The following is a 22,062-nucleotide window of genomic DNA, read 5'->3' as shown; positions in this document are numbered from 1 at the left end:
TCATTGCTTGCAAATACATACAATATTAAGCTCCTTCCCGCCATTTTGATAATTTATTCTAATCAGTAATCATAATTTATCCGCTCAAAATCTTTAAAAAATCCCTCTTATTATAAAAACCCGTCAAATTCTCAAAAAATCATCATTGAGTTAACAAAAAATACTTTACAAACTTTCAAACAACGTTCTAGAACATACCCGACGTGTCATGGCCGCAGATACATCACCGCTCGTCGACAAAGTGGGCACCTCACCGTCTCTCCGCATCTGCTTTTGCGTCGTTTTACTTCAGCACATCTGCGCATGCGCCAACTCCGCGCATGCGCACAAGCTTAAAATTAGAATTATAAAATTTTGTTTAATAAAAAAAATTCTTTAATCAATAATTCCTTAAATAAAAAATAAAAACTACTCATTTTAATTAAAATTAAAAAAAAAATCTTGTTTACTAAATTTTCTTTAAAAAAATCCAATTAAATTCACCTAGAATTTTAAAATTTTTTAACAATTGTTTGACAATTTATCTTTTTATAATCCATTTTCTGACCATAAATTAAAAAAATAAAATAGTTATAATAATAATTCTATTTAATCCTAATGACAACTCTGCACATTTCATTGTTCCTAAAATTACGGCGCATTCTAATCCCAAACATCCCGGTCATAAATTAGAAACAAAGACCCTATTGTCTATTGAATAGGGTCACTGGCATTATACTAACCCCAGAGCCATTAAGGTACTTAAACTTTATGTACTTAATCTGTCATGACAATAGCTGCTTACCTGCAACAAAAGCATTAAATGACAATCAATAATTAATAACAATTAATTACAAGTAAATATTTATAATTTTAATTATCTACTTACATTAATATTATTTTTTTTTTTCAGAAATTTAGTAAGAGCATACCTGTCATAATAATCTGCCATGTCACTCACAAGATGGCGCAGGTGTATATTTTGCGCCGTCTTCAGGTGAAAATCAGAATGAGGTTTCCGTCAAATCGATATTTTCTCTAAAATATTGACTTGGCGATTGCTGTCGCAGACAAACCATAGTACAGCCAGACCAGACGTATAAAGCTATAAAGAAGTGACGAGAAACGAGAGCAAGTAAACTAAAAAACGTTTGTAGTAACTTGGTACGAGTATGTGTTGTAATTTATAAATTTATTATTTTTTTTTAGTTCCAAAAAGTAACTCGAAGAATCAGTTGTATTTTTTTTTTAACTTCTCGGACAGTAATTACATTTAAAAACAATTTTTAAGTGGCAATAAACGACCAGAGACATGTTTGTGATAAGTGGTGTGTTTATGCTATTGCTATTTGGATTTTCACATGGATCTCCTCCAGAGCCTTGGCCGATTCCGACCTCATTTAATGATCGAGAAGGTACTTTTTTATTTTATTTATTTTTTTTTTTAATTTTTAACTCCACGCTAAAGCGTTTTGTTAAAAAAAAAAACGCTTGAGTTTTTTAGCTGTTACCTGTTATGGCGATCCACTAAAAAAATTTCACCAATCAATAATTTACAATTTATATTTATTATTTAAAAAAAAAAAAAAAATTTTATTATAAAAATTTTAAATCAATAATTCTGGTTCGAAATAATTGATTTTATATTCGTGCATTAATTAGTTGTCAAACAAGTCAAGATTCAATTAATATGCCTTATATTGCACAATGTATACCCAAGTTTGGTATTTCATTTGCATTTCACTTACTGCACATATGGACGAATTTAAATTCTGATGATAATAATAATAATAATGATAGTTAATTTAAAGTGATGATAGGGTTTTATATTTAGTATGATTATAAAATGACATGATGGGAGATGAGTTATTTAAAGAATTTTGTAGGATTTGTCACTGTTCTAAAAAATACTCTTTTTATATTTAAAATTAACATTCTACGAATTAAAAGAGGCCTTTAACTTTTACGAAAATATTTTTATTTACTTTTTTTGAATTTCTATCCGGTGATTTGAAAGTTTTAGCGGAGATAAATCAAATTTTAAATAAACAAAACTTTAAATCATACACTTAATCTCGGATACTTTGAATAAAAAAGAGGATTGAATTATTAATGAGTTTTATAGGAAAAAAACTTTTTATCTACTCTAATAAAAATAGTATTTTAAACTTGATTTTTATAGGTTTTTTGTTAGATTAATATTCAACATAAAATTTTTAAAAATTTGATAAAAAAATTCTTTTTTGGAGTTTATTATAAATTTTAATTAAATTAGAATAATAAAATAATAAGAAAAATGTTATTTTTTATTTTTTGAAACGAATAAATTACAATTAAAAAAATATTCTAAAAAAATTTCAAGTTTTAAAAATTATTAAAATGAGATTTAAACAAAATTTTTTTTAGTCATCGATATTATAAAGAGAATAAGAGAAATTTTGTTTCCAGGATAGTGATGTGATGAAAACAGTTTTTTTAGAGAAATTTAATGTCATTACAAAGGTCTTGACTTGAATTTGTGCCTTTTCAGGGTTTCATTTTATTCTCACTAATAGTCAATTTATGATAAGTATTGAGACTGCATTCGAAAATATCTCTAGATACATAATTAAGAAATAACCTTTTACCTTGTAAAATATTGACATTTTTGAAGATATAAGCTCATCCCGATGTTACACTCGTCGAGACCTTTCATTTGAGTACCCACATCAATTTTTCATATATTATATATATTTCACAAATACCATATATGTAAAATATATAAAAAATGCCATGTGGGTATTTAAATGAAAGGCCTCGATGAGTGTAACAAAGGGATGAGCTTATATTTTAAAAAATGTCAATAATTAAGAAATTTCATTGTATCTTGTGAACTATTGACATTTTTTAAGATATAAGCTCATCCCGGTGTTACACTCTTCGAGACCTTTCATTTGAGTACCCACATCAATTTTTCATATATTTATATATATTATATATATGTATATATGAAAAATATATCAAAATGCATATGGGTACTCAAATGAAAGCTCTTGATGAGCGTAACATCAGGACGAGATTATATCTTTAAAATTATCAATAATTAAGAAATGACCTTGTATCTTGTCAACTGCTGATATTTTTAAAAACATAAGCTTACCTCGACATTATTTTCATCAAGAACTTTCATTTGAGTACCAACATCAATTTTTCATATATTTTATATATTAATATATATTTCACAAATACCATATATGTAAAATATGTAAAAAATGCCATGTGGGTATTCAAACGAAAGGCCTCGGTGAGTGTAACATCGAGATGAGCTTATATCTTTAAAAATGTCAATAATTAAGAAATTTCATTGTATCTTGACAACTATTGACATTTTTAAAAATCTAAGTTCATCCCGATATTACACTCATCGAAACCTTTCATTTGAGTACACACATCAATTTTTCATATATTTTATACATTATATACATTTCAAAAATACCATATATATAAAATATATAAAAAATGCCTTGTGAGTACTTAAATGAAAGGCCTCGATGAGTGTAACACTGGGATGAGCTTATATCTTCGAAAATGTTAATAATTAAGAAGTGACATAGCTATTTCGTGAATTATTGACATTTTTAAATATATAAGCTCACCCCGATGTTACACTCATCGAGACCTTTCATTTGAGTACCCACATCAATTTTTCATATATTTTATATATTTATATATATGAATATATGAAAAATATATCAAAAATGCATGTGGGTACTCAAATGAAAGCTCTTAATGAGTGTATCAGCAGAATGAGCTTATATATTTAAAAACGTCAATATTTAAGAAAGTACAATGCAATTTGACAAAATTTATTATTCAATAAAGCAAAATTTTAATTTTTTTATAGTTTACTAGTCGCGGCAATCACATGGTGGCTGCAAGGTTGTTAGTAAATTTAGTTGATAAGATAATAAAAATTTTATAGAAAAAATTTAATTAAAATTCTTCACCAAAATTTCTTACAACCAATATATAAAATAAAAATTAATATTAATCTTATAAAAAATATAAAATTAGTAAACAGTTTTTATTACACATGAAACTTGAACATGAAATCCATAAAAGTAAACTTTTAATTACCACGAAAGTTTTAATCCACTAATCCTTACAATTTTTAGGGAACAATCGATTTTGCACCCTAATTATATTTTAGTAAACACAGGTGATAATAATTACAATGATAATAATAATTATAATATTTTCTTATAGTGCCACACTTGGACTTGGAGAGCCGGGAGAACGGTTATCATGGACTCGTTAAGGAAAACGAAACTCGGGTCGAAGTAACACCTCAGATACGCGCCGTGGGTGCGAAAATTTGCTCATACAAGATCGCTAACAAACATCACGGGGATGCGCCCTTCGAGATTATTCTTAAAGAAAAAGGAATAGCAGTATTACGTGCTTTACGTTCGTTAAATTGCGAGAAGCGCCGCAATTATAAATTCGACATCGCCGCTGTTGCCTGCAATGGATTACAATCTGAAAAGTATGTTTTATTGGTTCTTTTATTGACTAATAAATAAAAAAATAACTAGCTAATTAGAAAATAAGAATGATTTTTATTGGCAATATTTAACGCCAAGATTTTTGCTGCAAATTAAAAAAAAAACAACAATTTATAATGAATGGTTAAAATTTTTTATATTATGGCGAAAATATTAGTCCTATAAAAATAAATTTTTTTAAATAAAAAATATTCAAAATTTAAAATAATATAATTTAATTATTAAAAGTACAAATATATGATTATAATAAAATAAAAATAATATAATTATAAAAATAAAAAAATAAAATTATTATTAAAAAATTTGAACCTTTCATTAAAAATCTCAATTTTGGAACCAGATTGAAAATATTGGTTTTTAAATAAAATCCGAAGAAACACTTTTTTTTTCAAAATTCAATTTCAAACAAATTTTGTTCAAAAAAATTTTTTTTAGGACTAATATCTTTATTGTAATATTAAATATTTAAACTATTTGTTTTAAATACTAGAGCAAAAATTGTACCCTTACTAATTTTTATTTAGGTATGATAAGGCTTTTAGCGCTTGTGTGTTAGAACACACTCTTTGCTCGTTGCGCCAACTTTATAGCCAAAATCCCCTCCACTAAGTTTATTAAGTAAATGTACTGTCAACAGGTAGCGCTGCATTTTTTATAAGTTTTTTTTTCAGTAATTACGGCAGAGAAAGCTTTCAGCTTTTTCTATATTTTTATTCATAAAAATTTTTTTTTTATAATCTGTATTAGTATGAGAATAAGAAAAATTTTGCGTCCAGGATAGTCATATGAAAAAATCGGTTTTGTGAGTAAAATTAAATATCATTGTAAAGGTCTTGGCGTGAATTTGTGCCTTTTCAAGATTTCATATCATTCTCACCGATAGTCAATTTATGATGATAAGTATTGAGGCTGCATTAGAAAATTCTCTATCTCTAGATACATAATGAAGAAATGACCTTGTATCTTGAGAACTATTGACATTTTTGAAGATATAAGCTCATCCCGATGTTACACTCATCAGGACCTTTTATTTGAGTACCCACATCAATTTTTCATATATTTTATATATTTTACAAATACCAAATATATAAAATATATAAAAAATTCCATGTGGGTATTCAAATAAAAAGCCCTAATGAGTGAAACATCGGGATGAGTTTATATCTTTGAAAATGTCAATAATTAAGAAATCACCTTGTATCTTGAGAACTATTGACATTTTTAAAGATATAAGCTCATGCCGATGTTACACTCATCAGGACCTTTTATTTGAGTACCCACATCAATTTTTCATATATTTTATATATTTTACAAATACCAAATATATAAAATATATAAAAAATTCCATGTGGGTATTCAAATAAAAAGCCCTAATGAGTGAAACATCGGGATGAGTTTATATCTTTGAAAATGTCAATAATTAAGAAATCACCTTGTATCTTGAGAACTACTGACATTTTTAAAGATATAAGCACATCCTGATGTTACACTCATCAAGACCTTTCATTTGAGTACCCACATTAATTTTTCATATATTTATATATATTATATATATTTCATGAATATCAAATATATGAAATAGATAAAAAATGCCATGTGGGTATTCAAATGAAAAGTCTCGATGATTGTAACATCGGGATGAGCTTATATCTTTAAAAATGTCAATAATTAACCCTTCAGGACATGGGTGTTTTTTAGTGTCTCACTTGCACTGCAGCGACATCCATTATGTTAAATGTTGTTGCGTGAGAAAAAATCTCATAACCCATGTCCTGAAGGGTTAAGAAATCACCTTGTATCTTGTGAACTATTGACATTTTTAAAGATATAAGCTCATCCCGATGTTACACTCATCAGGACCTTTTATTTGAGTACCCACATCAATTTTTCATATATTTTATATATTTTACAAATACCAAATATATAAAATATATAAAAAATTCCATGTGGGTATTCAAATAAAAAGCCCTAATGAGTGAAACATCGGGATGAGTTTATATCTTTGAAAATGTCAATAATTAAGAAATCACCTTGTATCTTGAGACCTATTGACATTTTTAAAAATATAAGCTCATCCCGACATTACATTCATCAAGACCTTTCATTTGAGTACCTACATCAATTTTTCATATATTTTATATACTAAATATATTTAATAAACATCAAATATATAAAATATATAAAAAATATCATGTGGGTATTCAAATGAAAGGCCTCGATGAGTGAAACACTGGGATGAGCTTATATCTTCGAAAATGTCAATAATTAAGAAATGACCTTATATTTTGTCAACTATTGAAACTTTTAAAGATATAAGCTCATCTCAACAATACACTCATCGAAACCTTTCATTTGAGTACCCACATCAATTTTTCATATATTTATATATATTATATATATGTATGTATGAAAAATATATCAGAAATGCATGTGGGTACTCAAATGAAAGCTCTTGATGGGTGTAACATCGGGATGAGCTTATATCTTTGAAAATGTCAATAATTAAGAAAGTACAATGCAATTTAACAAAAGTTACTATTTAACTCTTCGTCACTCGCGTCTTTTTTAGTTTCTCGCTCGCACTATAGTGAGTCTCTATAGGTTGAGTAGTTGTTAGACGGCGATCTGGTCATGGCGCGAGTGACGAAGGGTTAATAAAGCAAAATTTTATTTACTTATATTTCACTACGGCACTGCAAGGTTGCTAGTTTTTATTAATTAAAAAAATTGTATTAATTTATTTAACAAAATAAAATGTATAATCGTCAAATTCTTTTTAAAAATATAGTATTAAAAAATTCCACTCAATTACCTAAAATAAATTAAAAATCCCATGTCAATATCAAGTAATCCTCTAACTAAAAAAAAAAAAATAGAAAAAAGTAATCCTATCTGATATAATAGATAAATAAATTTATTTTCCAGCGCAACTGTTCACATAACAGTGATTGATGTAAACGAATACGCGCCCCAGTTTCTGCAACCAGCGTACGTGAGCACCGTGGACGAGGGCCGTCTATACGAAGAAGTGGTGAGAGTAGAAGCTTCAGACCGTGACTGCACTCCGAAATTCGGAGACGTCTGCAAGTACGAAATACTGACCGCAGACCAGCCGTTCGTCATCGACAATGAGGGCGCGATCAGGAACACCGAACCGCTGGATTACGAGCGCTCGCACAATTATATCTTGAGCGTGGTCGCTTATGACTGCGGAATGAAACAATCCGCCCCGGCGATGGTCACCGTTAAAGTAAACCGCGTGTGCTCTCCAGGATGGCGGGGAATCCCCGAGCGAGTTGACTACGCAGCTGGAGCTGGACCGCAGCCGCTGATACCCTCTGCTCGTCTGGAATTATGCGACGCGCCCTGTTTATTGAGGAACTTGAGGACCACCTTGACTTTGGCGACTGACCACATCGGCAAAGGCTGCGACCGCGACACTTACGGCGTCAAAAGCCAGAGGAAGTTGTGCGGAGCGTCTCGCGACAGTGTTGATTTACTCCCGACTCCTGGACCTACTACCACCTGGACTGCGAGCTTGTCTAGGGACGAGGGTCGCGAAGCTGATGAGATCTTTGAGTTTGATGGTAGCAATTCTGCTGCTATTATCCCTGCTGATATTCTGGACCATGCTTTGGCTCAGAAATTCACTATTGGAGTCTGGATCAAACACCGACCCAGGCCCAGGCAGGATCCTCATGTTAAGGAACATATTTTGTGTGCTGCTGACGACCACAGTGAGTTATTTTTATGATATTAAAGCTAGCCGTCACTTGACAATTTTTCAATTTTATTTAACAAAAAAATTTTTATCCGAAAAATTATTTAAAAAAAATTTTTTTTTAATTTAAAAAAAAATTTCTAATCTAAAAATAAAATTATTATTATTTTTTTTTAATTTCTACATGTCAATTTTTTTAATAATTTATTTTTTACAAAAATTATCAAACATCTGCTAAATTAATTTTCATCATTAGAGTTAGCAGTCGCTTCAGAATTTGTTAATTTTATTTAAAAAAAAAATTTTTTCCGAAAAATTATTTTTAAAAACTTTATTTTTAATTTGAAAAATTAATTAAAAAAAAAATTTCTAATCTAAAAATAAAATTATTTTTTATTGCATTTTTTTATTTTTTTTAATTTCTGCATGTCAATTTTTTTAATAATTTTTTTCGAGTCATAATTTATTTTTTACAAAAATTGTAAAAATTATCAAATATCTGCTAAATTAATTTTCATTGTTAGAGTTAGCAGTCACTTTACGATTTTTTAACTTTATTTAACAAAAAAAATTGTTTCAAAAAATTATTTTTACAAAACTGCATTTTTTATTTTTTAAAGTTTCTACACGGAAAGAACAAGATGAAACTAGATATCATCCTAGATTATACTCAGTGATATCCGTGGTGAACAAAATTTCAGATGGTAGATAAAAAAAATCCAGATTATACTGCGTGATATCTGGATTATACTAGCTACTATCTTAAATTTTTTTTCACTCAATATAATCTGGGATGATATCCAGTGTCATCTTGCTCTTTCTCTGTACATGTCTATTTTGTTTTTCTAATTTTTTTTTTACTATATTTTATTTGTTATAAAATTCTTAAAATTATTAAATATATGGGGTATTCCATAGTGGGTGGGACATTTGACTAGAATTCCATCAATTATAAGCTATAATTATGTGACTGAAACTGAAACTTATACTATAGTAAAATTTATCTTATAATATAGAAGAATAACTAATTAACAACATCCCTTTGTCAAAATCCTCCATTACTTTTTAAGTTTCTCGTAATTATCATTTGACTGAGTGTGACTGGTGGGACTAAGAAAAATCCTTCTCTCACCAAAAGTATACTTAAAGTCCAATTTCACTTCGACCACTAAACTTTTAAAAAATACTTCTCTCTCAATAGAAAATTTATCCTACAAACATTCAATATTATGAAGAATTAGACTGATTACCTTCGTAGAAACAATTAAAAAAATTTTTTTTATTGTGACTGGTGGGACAAGCATTTGTGACTGGTGGGACAAGTACAAAATGTCTACATCAAGTTGTTTATTAAAAAGACTTTTATATTATTTCAACCTTAGAAACATTATTGTTTATATATTTAACTATAAATTATTTAGGACAATTAAAAAAAACTAATTAAAAAACACAAATAAAAGATTTAGCATGCTGACAACACGATCTTGGTAAACTTAGGTGTTAATTAATAACGAACATAAAAAAATTTGTTCTTAAAACTATAATAATAAATATGTTAGTTAATAACAAACATAAAATGAATTTGTTCTTAAAACTATTAAAACAACATTTGACCCGGATACAAGTTAGTACGACTAAAAAGTTACTAGGAGAGAAAAATCGATTTTCTTATTGACTAAAAAAAATTTTCTTTACAAATTAGTAAAATATACACGGAGAAAAAAATTTTGCTATAGGAACTCTACAGTAGTTAGTTAGTTGTAAAAAGTTCCAGTACAGGATCGTTCTGAGACTATAACAAATTTTTGGCAGTCTGTTTAAAAATTTTTTTTACGATTTAGCATTGACAATTTAATAAATAATAAATTCGGCAGAATGAATTTATACTGCCAACAATAATTGTATATGACAAATAAGAATAGTATTATAATAGAAATAAAATAATAATAGAACTGATATTGCAAATAAAAATTATTTGTAAAATAAAAATATGGTCGTCACAAAATCATCTTATTTTCTTAATTATATCAATAAATATTGAACATAAAATCACTACCGTATATGCACAAGAAAAGATAAATAAACGAAAACAAATTTTATTTTGTGTTAAATGGGGTCTTTTAAATGTATTCCGATAACTTATTACTTATCACAATATATTCAACTAATAAATTAAATTAACAGTCACTGCTAATGAACCTTGAAAAACCATAAATACAAAACTGTTTTAACGAAATTCAATTTGACAAAAAAAAACCTATTTCCTTAAATAAATAAACTGGAAACTTAATTGTCCTCATATATTTTTAATAATATGGATGTGTAATAAAATAATTCTGTTTGTCATTTTAGAAAGTTATGAAATATGTCAAGCGCACTCCACTACTGCGCAACGTAGAGCGCTCCCAACTATACCGTTTGGCTCTGAGAACAATCCCGTAGAGCTCTGAGAGCTCAACAACATTGAGTTATCAGAACTAAATAACATTTTGTTACTGTAAGGTAAAAGCCCCAATAGATGATCACGTACCAGTATATGATCACTCCATGTATTTGTATATCTATATTCATCAATATAGGTACAGTCAACGCTCTCTGTATTTGACTCACCCGTACAGGACCATTCTCTGTATTTGACTCGTCCTTGTCCATAAGAGCTGTGTAAAATCGTCAAATACAGAGGAAGAATGTGGTCAAATACAGAGAGGTCCAATAGAGAGCGTCGACTGTATACAAATACATGGAGTGATTATATACTGGTACATGATCATCTATTGGGGCTTTTACCTTAACTCTACAACGAACAGTAAACTATGTATTGTTGTGGTAACTTTACAGTTAGGTTACCAGAACGAAATTTTTTTTTCCGTGTAAACTTTTATTAGTAAATTAGGACTAAATTAGAGAAATTAACATTTTAGTCATTTTCCCATTTCACATGGAATACCCCATATACTAAATTAATTTTCATGTTATTTTTATCTTCAGGTCATTTTAAGTTTTTTTTTTTTTTTTAAACTGATAGAAGAATTTATTAATTATTAATAAATTTATTTATTTTTGTACTGGATACTTTACGTTAATAATTCATTTTTTCGAAGTGAATATTTCTTCTTGACAGAAAAATATCAAGATCATTAATAAAAAAATAATTCTTGAATTTTTTATAACAAAAATATAATACACTATTTATTTTCACCGCTAAAAAAATTCTGTAACTTATTACAACAATTTTTTTTATTGTTAATTTTCTTTTTTACATTTTTTTATTAGAAAATAATTAATGATTCTAATCTAGTAGAATCATCTATTGAATTTTTTAAGCTTTAAAAAGTCAAAATTTAATTTTTCTATTCACTATTTATTCAAAAATCGAAATAAATTTTTTATTTACAATTAACAAATATTTATTAACTATTAAAGAAATTTTTTTATTATCAAAAAAAATATAAAAAATTTTTTTATTAAATAATTTAATATTGAAAATTCATTTATCTTATTAAGTACTAACAAAAATTGTTCTATTAATGTACTCAGTAAAGATTTCAGAGTTTTTTTTAGAGTTTCTAATAAATATAAAGTAAGTTTATACTTAATATATCCGGTGGCTTTGACAAGAATTTAATTTTGAGGAAAAAGAAATCAAAAAAGGATAAATTTAATTAAATTTATCGTGTCACAAGAGTCTGTACTATTTTTTTGAGCAAGAAGTCGGGCTTTATTAGTTTACGAGCGAAGTGTACCGAAAGTGAGCGCGATTATCGATTCGATGACTAAGCTTTGCTGTCCCCAGTATGTTTAATCTTTATTTTTTCGAAAACTAATAAAGAAGCCGACGTGAATCTAAGTAAACTTATATGTTGTCTAAAAAAATACATTTCTGTATTTTAAGAATTATTTTTATTATTTTATCCTGACAATTTATGATGTTAAATTTTATTTTAACTTTTAATTAAAATTGAAATTTATTTTATTATTTTCTACAGTTTGGAATGATTTTTTTTTTTATTTATAAAACAAATTTTAAGGTTTCAGCGTAACAAACTTTGAACACTAAATTAAACAAACATTCTTGATTATTTTGTAAATTGATTTTTTTTTTTTTTTTTGTTGGGATAAAATTTCTCATCGCGACTGAAAACTAATTTAAATTTCTTGATATAAGCAAAAGTTAGATAAAAAAAAAAGGCCAACATATTTAAGTTAACAAAAGTTCACTACATCTTAGTTGACGTTCTCTTTACGTTCTCCTCTAAATAAATTATAAAATAAAATAATTCAAACTTAACAACGTTATAAGAAGCTTTTAAAAAAATTTTAAACTCAAACATGAATAACTTTATTACTCGAGTACCGAGTTGCGATTAGGTTAATGAATTTTAAACATCATATAAAAAGTAATTAGAAATTCTTCGTCAACTATTCAAAAGCTTTTCTTCATTTTTTTCTTTTATAAAAATAATTTTATTATAAATTAATGGAGTTTTTATTTTTTCATTTTTAGAAATCTAGTTTTTTATAACAATCTTTATTTTAAGACAGATTTTTTTTGTTTGTACAAAATTTGAAATTCAAGCTTTTTTTTCTTTTTTAAAAATTTCAGATGAAAAATTTTTTTTATTTTAAATAAATTTTTATACAAAAAATTTTTTTTCTAAGCAAACTTTCAAATTTAATATTATTTAAAACTAAAGCTTAAATTCAAATTTTGTTTAAACAAGTTTTATTGAAGAAAAAATTGAATTTGAAATTTGAAATTCAACTTTTTATTTCGTTTCAAATTTTTTTTTTCTAAAAAAGTTGAAATTTAATTTTATTAAAGACTAAAGCTCGAATTCAAAATTTTCTTTAAACAAACTTTATTAAAAGAAAACATTGAATTTAAATTTTTAAATTCAATTTTTTATTTTGTTTCAAATTCAATTTTTTTTCAGTTTTTATTCAAAATTTTTTTCTAAAATAGGTGAAATTCAATTTTATTTAAAACTAAAGCCCAAATTCAGAATTTTCTTTAAACAAACTTTATTAAAAAAAAAAATTGAATTTAAATTTTAAAATCTTTTTTTTTTTGTTCAAACTTCATTTATTCTTCAAAAAATTTTTTTTCTAAATGAAAACTAAAATTGAAATTTTTTTTACTTGAAAAACATTTTAAACTAAAATTTTTTCTTTAAACTAAGGTAAAAGACTCACTTATTGACACTGGCCTAGTTGTTTGACACTTGCAATTTTATTCTAATTAAAAAAATTAAATTTTCTCAAAAATCCAATTTTCTTAAAATTTATAATTCAAAAATTATCTATATTATTAAGAGAATAAGCAAAATTTTGTGGCCTGTGTATTTATATGATAAAATGGGTTTTTATGGTTAAATTTGGTATCATTAGAAAGGTCTTGACTTGAAGTTGTGCCTTTTCAAAGTTTCATATCATTCTCACCAATAGTCAATTTATTATGATAAGTATTTAAGCTGCATTCAAAAAGCTCTATCTCTAGATACATAATTAAGAAATGACCTTGTATCTCGTGAACTATTGACATTTTTAAAGATATAAGCTCATCCCGATGTTACACTCATCAAGAGCTTTCATTTGAGTACCCACATCAATTTTTCATATATTTATATATATTATATACTATATAATATATATATAATAATATATATTATATATATGTATATATAAAAAATATATAAAAAATGCATGTGGGTACTCAAATGAAAGCTCTTGATGAGCGTAACATTGGGATGAGCTTATATCTTTTAAAATGTCAATAATCAAGAAATGACCTTGTATCTTGTGAACTATTGACATTTTCAAAGATATAAGCTCACCCCAACATTACACTCATTGAGACCTTTCATTTGAGTACCCACATTAATTTTTCATATATTTTATATATTATATGTATGTATATATGAAAAATATATGAAAAATTAATGTGGGTAATCAAATGAAAGGTCTTGATGAGTGTATCATCGGGATGAGCTTATATCTTTAAAAATGTCAATAATTAACAAATGACCTTGTATTTTGTAAACTATTGACATTTTTAAAGACCCGAGTTGAAAAAATTAACTTAAATAAACTCAGCTGCTATACTAAAACAATTGACTTAAGCACATGTCAGTTCATTTTTTCGACTTGGGGATATAAGCTCATCCCGATGTTACACTCATCAAGACCTTTCATTTGAGTACCTACATCAATTTTTCATATATTTATATATATTGTATATATGTATAAATGAAAAATATATCATACATGCATGTAGGCACTCAAATGGAAGCTCTTGATGAGTGTAACATCGGAATAAGCTTACATCTTTTAAAATGTCAATAATCAAGAAATGACCTTGTATCTTGTGAACTATTGACATCTTCAAAGATATAAGCTCACCCTGACATTACACTCATTGAGAGCTTTCATTTGAGTACCCACATCAATTTTTCATATATTTATATATATATTACATATATGTATTTATGAAAAATATATTAAAAATGCATGTGGGTACTCAAATGAAAGCTCTTGATGATTGTAACATCAAAATGAGCTTATATCTTTAAAAACGTCAATAATTAAAAAAGTACAGTGCAATTTTCTAAAAGTCATTATTTAATGAATTTTATTTATTTAAAGTTTACAAATCACTGCAGTCACATAGTGACTGCAAAGGTTGCTGGTATTTATTAATTTATTAGTTGATTTTTTTTTTATTAAATACAATAACAAATATCAATAACTAGGTCTTTTACCTTAAATTTAATTTTTTTCTTTAAATAAAGTTTCAAATAAAATAATACCAACCCAATCTTCAAATTGTTTTAAATTAAAAAAAAAAAAAATTACAATAATAAATAAAACACAAATTTTAACTAAAATTCCCAAATTAGCAATTAAAAAAAAAAAAAACCCATCTTAATTAACTCTTTTTTTATTTCCAGAAATGAACCGCCACCACTACGCATTTTTCATCCGCAACTGCCGCCTAATTCTCCTCCTCCGCCGCGACTTTTCCGAAGGCGACCCAAACATTTTCCGCCCCGCAGAATGGCGTTGGAAGCTCCCGCAAGTCTGCGACGACAGATGGCACCATTTCGCGGTGCAAGTAGACTTCCCGCGCGTATCCCTCTTCGTCGACGGCGAAGAATGGACATCCGACGAAAAGAACCCTGAAGTAATCGACGACTGGCCACTGCACCCCGCAAAAGGTGTCAACACCACCCTAGTAGTCGGAGCATGTTGGCAGGGAACCGATAACAAAACAAAGCACCACTTCCGCGGTTACCTAGCAGGTCTGTCAGTCTTAGTAGGTCGCAATGAAAAGCCCCAAGTATTAACCTGTTTACGTCGCTGTCAAGAAGGGATCCATATCCCGTCAATGGAACTCTTACAACCAGGCACCCAATTACGAACCAACTCGGAGTTAACCGAGGTCCGTATCGACGGAGACAACCATACAAACGTTGAAACTCTTCTTCGTCGCGTTGGGTACACAAATACCCGTAGATTCCCTACTCCCGGTCGTAGAAATTTCAGAATTGACACCACAATCGTTTGCGAGGGCTCCGAGGCCCATCCTTTGGAAATCCGACCGGTTCAGTCCTACGTAACAGTGCTGCCACCTCCTCGTCCTGGAATTACAGTCAATGGTACCTTATATGTCGCTCGCGAGTACTCAGATTTCCGTTTGGGTGTTAGAGTTTTTCCCGACGCGAAAGTAACAGCTGGATCAGCAGCTAGGCTAGATGCTTGCGCTGTTAGTGTCTATCCAAGCCTAAATCCTGACCATGAGTCTCTAGGACTGCCCACTGATGCTCTGCACCAGTTCCATTCAATAACTTCCAGGATTGACCGCGACGGAGTGGTTCTTTCTGGAGCAGACACTCCGTATAAATACCAACAGCTGATCCGGTTGATCACTTACACCAACCGCAAGCCTGCTTACTATCTAGACCGGGTTTTTAAATTAACCTGCTCGGAGCTGAACGGCCGGTTCGCCAGCAACGAGTACGTCCAGACTTTAGCAGTGATCCACCCTAAGGAAAAACCAACGACACCCCCGATAGTGTCTTACCCAACGCAGGAAATCCCGCCTATTGTAAAAATCCTGGAACCTATTGCTGGACACGTCCAGCTGTCTCGTCACCACGCTGACACTTCTGACGAGTACTCCGTGAGCCAGCTTCATGAAAATCGGGGCCTTGCTGCGGTGGGTAGCAGCCATGCGATTACAATTGTAGCTGCAGCGTGTATTGGGTTCTTGCTATTGATGGTAGTGATTGGGTTCGCGAGGGTCAGAGGCGCTGCTTCTGCTGCTAAGAGGAGAGTTGGTACTGATGAACTCACCACGGAAACTGAAATGGCTTGGGATGACTCTGCGCTGGCGATTACGGTCAATCCGATGGACCGCTTGAATGACAATCATCATGCTAGGGATGATGGGGAGGATGAGTCAGGCTCTTCGGATTCTGATGAAGACTCTTTTCATGAAGATTCTAGTGATTGTGATAATGATTGTGAGATTAACCATCCTCGGCACCATCGTCATCACAATGCGCCGAATGAGCTCGAGTGGGATCATCGCGATGTTTAAATTTAGGTTTGATAATCATTTGTATAATCATCATTACGGTATTAAGACGAGTACTTTTTTTTAGTTGGGGAGCTATTGCTCTCGTGCCCCTTTTTTTTAGACGATTTTAGAGATTCATTGGTTTTATAAAGCTTTTGGATTTTTTGAGTATCTTAATTTTTTGGGGAGATTTTTTGGGAAACTTTCGGGCTAAAATAGATTTTTTTAGGGAAGCGTACACGGAAAAAACAAGATAACACTGGATATCATCCCAGATTATATTGAATGAAAAAAATTTAAGATAGTAGCTAGTATAATCCAGATTATAATGAGTATAATCTAGATTACAATGAGTATAATATAGATTACAATGAGTATAATCTAGATTACAATGAGTATAATCTAGATTACAATGAGTATAATCTAGATTACACTGAGTATAATCTAGATTACACTGAGTATAATCTAGGATGATATCTAGTGTCATCTTATTCCTTCCGTGTAGAATAGAAGTTAAGAATTAAAATTTTTATTTGAGTTTATTGTAACTTGTCTAAATATCGTGAGACAAATGTTAATAAGGGCGTAAAAAATTTTTTATGACATTTAACTTAGAATCAAAGTCAAGGTCAATGGAAAAAAATTTTTTTAATTACTAAAGCCAAAAAGAAAAGTCCCTATTCGCCTTTTTGGATTAAAAAAAAATTTTTAAAGCTTGAAGGGTGTAGAAAAAAAATAGATTTTTATTATAAAACGTTGAAAAGAAAGCTCGAAAAATTAAGCTAGCCTTGATTCAGAAAGATGATTTGAAATGATTACCTTCATGTTTATTATAAATCTATGTAGTATTTAAATCCGATGCATTTAAATCATTTTGATTTCTTAATCAGGGAGATCAAAATAATACTCAGGGTAGTGATGTAAAGCAAAGCAATTCTCGTCAATTGACTAACTAAAAAAAAATGACCTCCGGTCATTTTTTGAATTTAATTTAAAAATTAAATTTAGAACATTTTAAAAATGACCGGAAAATTTTTGACCGTCATTTTTTATCTAAGTAGTTGAGTAAGCTAAATTTGTTTATTACCGTCAGAATTTTTAGATACATTTTGTTTTGAATATTTAAAATATTCAGGTTGCATTTAAAATAGGTTGGTTTTTTTTTTGAGAGAGGAATTTTTTTAAAAAGAAAAAAAAATACTCATGAATTTTTGTGACTGACCAAAAAAATAATGACGTAAATTGACGAGCATTTGACCAAAGTTAAAAATGATCGTCATTTCACATCACTAAAAGTGAGTCTCAGGGTATGAAAATCAACTGAAAAGAGAAGGTACCCAATTGATTAATAAGAAAATTAAATTCCACTAAAAATTTATACAAGTAAATAATTTTGAAGAACTTCATCTTCTTGAATTTTTTGTCTTGATTAAAGACAATCAAATTTTTCAAAATTATTTTCTGGGTTCAAGAATTTTTCTCTTGATTTAATTTAATTTTTTTTTGGTTTCAAATCACTAAATTTTGAAGTTCCTAAAGCCAAAAAAGCGTAAAATTTGAGACAAATGCCTTTTTGGCTAAAAAAAATTTTTTTTTGTCATTTTTAAGCTTAGAATGTTTGCAAAGTGATTGGAAAAAAATGTTTACAGAAAAAAAAAATTAAATTGAATCAAGTCAATAATTTTTAAAAACATCTTTTTATTTTGCGTAGAAAAATTCTTAAACTAAAAAATTTTCTTGATTAAAGACAATGAAGCTTTTCAAAACTATTTTTTTAGTTCAAGAATTTTTCTCTTGATTCAATTAAATTTTTTTTTGTGTCATTTTGGCTTTAGATCACTAAATTTTGAAGTTATACTTAAATTATACACTTGAATTTTGAAAAAATATGTTTTTTTAGCTAAAAAAAATTTTTTTTTCATTTTTAAGCTTAAAATGATTGCAAAATTATTTGAAAAAAAAAATGTTGATAGAAAAAAAAATTGAATCAAGTAAATAATTTTGAAGAACATCTTTTTTATTCGAGTAAAAAAATTTTTTAATTAAAAAATTTTTCTTGATTAAAAACAATGAAATTTTTCAAAATTATTTTCTTGGTTCAAAAAATATTCTCTTGATTCATTTTTTTTTGGTTTTAAATAACTAAATTTTGAAGTTCCTAAACCCAAAAAAGTATAAAATTTGAAACTTATGCTCCTTTGGCTTAAAAAAAAAATTTTTTTTTATTTTTAATCTTAAAATGTTTTTTAAAAAAATGTTAATAGAAAAAAAATTGAAATAAGTAAATAATTTTGTAAATCTTTTTAATTTTTGAGTAGAAAAATTCTTAAACTAAAAAAATATTCTTGATTAAAAATCTCAAAATTATTTTCTTGGTTCAAAAATTTTTTTCTTGATTCATTTAATTTTTTTTTGGTTTTAAATAACTAAATTTTGAAATTCCTAAAGCCAAAAAAATTTAAAATTTGAGACACATGCCTTTTTGGCTTAAAAAAAATTTTTTTTTTTTCATTTTTAAGCTTACAATATGTTTGAAAAGTGACTAAAAATTTTTTATACACCTTTCTGGAATTTGTCACACGATATTTAAATAGATTAATTGATAGCTAGACTTGAAATGAAAATGTGCTTGAAAAATTGAGATACTTGATTTAAAAGCAAGTAAATAAAAAAGAAAAAAACCTAAATGCTGAGACTATTTAATTTTTTACGACGTTAACGATTAGACTAGTGGGCACTAAACCGAGAAGACAAAAAATGATGATTGATGAATGATAAGAGATGTAGAAGCGTCGTATATCCGTCCCTATAGATGGAATTTTTAAGTATAAAAGTAATGAATTAATAAAATACCACAAAGTTAGTACTCTGCTTAAGCACCGAATTAAATAAACTAACTAACGTAAAAGTTAAAAAATTTCTAAGTAAAGCACACGCTTATTTCATTAGATTTCTATTCACTCGTCCTACGGCGATTAACTGACGCGATAAATAAAACTAACTATCAGAAATAAATAATCGTTAAGTCATCCATATTTACAACAGCAAACTATAAAATTTCATATAATTAATTGCCTTTTTACAATTCATACTTGAGATAAATATTTTTTTTATGCCTCAATATTTACTTTAGATAAACAAAGGGTTAACTTTTAAATCTATAAGTAGAAATAATGAAATTTATAATTGCAATTTATTTTTGAGTACTCGTTATTATTTTAAGAAATATTTACGAACAAAAATGATTATAAATTTTTAAAATTCATAACATGACACGACTGATTCACTTGAAATTACATTCAAGAGAACCGACGCTTGACCTAAATGTATCTCATCGATTGTCCTCCATTTCGACATTATTGCCTTTTTATTTGCTTATCGATTTTAATTGGAATCATAATTATTATCATCATTAATGGGTTAATTTCTTTTTAATTAATAATTATAATTTTTTTAATTTTAGGAAGAAATTAACTGATGTTAAATATTAGTAAGTCATTTTTTAATTTAAATTACAATTATAAAAAAATTTGATTTTAAATTTTCCCGCCGCGGCCATTTTAAAATTAAATTCCCGCCATTTTGTTGTCTATCATTTCTTCTTTAACAAATTTGAAATGATGATTGAAATTTATTAAAAAATTTATTTTTTTTTCTTACCAAAATCATAATTAAATTAATTATGATTATTTTTACCCATCTTGATAGTAATAATAATCATTAATATCAATAATAACTTAATAATTGATCAAAATAATGAATTAAAATTTTTGAATTTCAAAATTTTCCCGCTGCGGCCATTTTAAAATTAAAGTCTCGACATTTTGCTGTCTATTATTTCTTCCTTAAGAAATTTTCAATTATCATTGTAATTTATTAAAAAAAATTTTTTTTTTCTTACTAAAATCATAATTAAATTAATAATGATTATTTTTACCCATCTTTATGGTAATAATAATTAATAATTACTCATTAATTGACCAAAAGATTATATTAAAATTTTGAATTTCAAAATTTTCCCGCCGCGGCCATTTTAAAATTACAGTCCCGCCATTTTGTTATCTATCATTTCTTTCTTACCTAAATGCAAATTATCATTGTAATTTATTAATAAATTTGTTTTTTTTTTTTACTAAAATTATAATTAAATTAATAATGATCATTTTTAGCTATTTTAATGGTAATAATAATTAATAATTACTAATTAATTAACCAAAAGATTGAATAAAAATTTTGAAATTCAAAATTTTCCCGCCGCGGCCATTTTAAAATTAAAGTCCCGCCATTTTGTTATCTATCATTTTTTTCTTACCAAAATTCAAATTATCATTGTAATTTATTAATAAATTTGTTTTTTTCTTACAAAAATCATACTTGAATTAAAAACAATCATTTTTACCCATACTGATGGTAATAATAATTATTAATATCAATAATAACTTATTAATTGACCAAAAAGAATAAATTAAAATTTTTGAATTTCAAAATTTTCCCGCCGCGGCCATTTTAAAATTAAATTCTCGCCATTTTGTTATCAATCCTTTCTTCATCACCAAATTCCAAATTATCATTGTAATTAATAAAAAAAAAAAATGATTTTTTATTACTAGAGTCAAAACAAAATGAATAATGATAATTTTTACTCATCTTCTAGGTAATAATAATTAATATCAATAAAAATGACTCATTGAAGTAAATAACGGTACGGAGAAGCAATCGTGTGATTTTATTTAAACAAAACGGTGTTGGTAGTAGGCAGAGCCTTGGCCATATTTAAAATATTAAATAAGAGGATAAAAAAAAAAGAAATAATAATGAGTATTTAATTAAGGAAGATAATCAATAATAACAAACGCTTGCCTATTAATTACTTGTATTGAGTTGAATCTCGAATTTTGCACGGTGTTACTTGGTGAGTAATACTTCTAACTCTTATTAGCTATAGTTAGTAATATATTATATATATATATATTATATATATATATTATATATTATATATGAGTATATATTACTATACTATATACATAAAATAATATATGACGGCGTATTGTCGGTCTTATATACGATAGTGCTTTACCGTCAAGTATGGTATAATGTCATATCCATATACATATATGTGTATAGCGTATATATGCATTTATTGAGTACTGCTCTTTTTATCATACTTATCCGAGATTATATAATTTTTATCTTATCAGAACTTTTTGTAGTTGCTTGTATATATAATCAATCTTGTCATT

The 22,062-nt window shown here is 27.6% G+C and overlaps 1 protein-coding gene across 2 annotated transcripts; it reads left to right on the top strand.

Moving 5' to 3' along the window:
- The first annotated feature begins 1,024 nt into the window (after nt 1–1,024).
- Nucleotides 1,025–21,627, top strand: LOC123270240 (calsyntenin-1). 2 transcript variants are annotated; one of them, XM_044736199.1, is made up of 5 exons: nt 1,025–1,114; nt 1,189–1,394; nt 4,225–4,504; nt 7,449–8,260; nt 15,192–17,104. In XM_044736199.1, the coding sequence occupies exons 2-5, from the start codon at nt 1,292–1,294 to the stop codon at nt 16,841–16,843; spliced, it is 2,847 nt and encodes a 948-aa protein (XP_044592134.1). In that variant the 5' UTR covers nt 1,025–1,114; nt 1,189–1,291; the 3' UTR covers nt 16,844–17,104. The 2 variants fall into 2 exon arrangements, with proteins under 2 accessions (XP_044592134.1, XP_044592133.1); XM_044736198.1 differs by adding an exon at nt 21,477–21,627 and having other exon boundaries at nt 1,058–1,394; nt 15,192–16,849.
- Nucleotides 21,628–22,062: the final 435 nt, after the last annotated feature.

This window comes from Cotesia glomerata, linkage group LG8, assembly GCF_020080835.1.
Source record: "Cotesia glomerata isolate CgM1 linkage group LG8, MPM_Cglom_v2.3, whole genome shotgun sequence".
NCBI classification, from domain to species: Eukaryota; Metazoa; Arthropoda; class Insecta; order Hymenoptera; family Braconidae; genus Cotesia; species Cotesia glomerata.
This window is presented reverse-complemented; position numbering and strand designations above follow the sequence as displayed.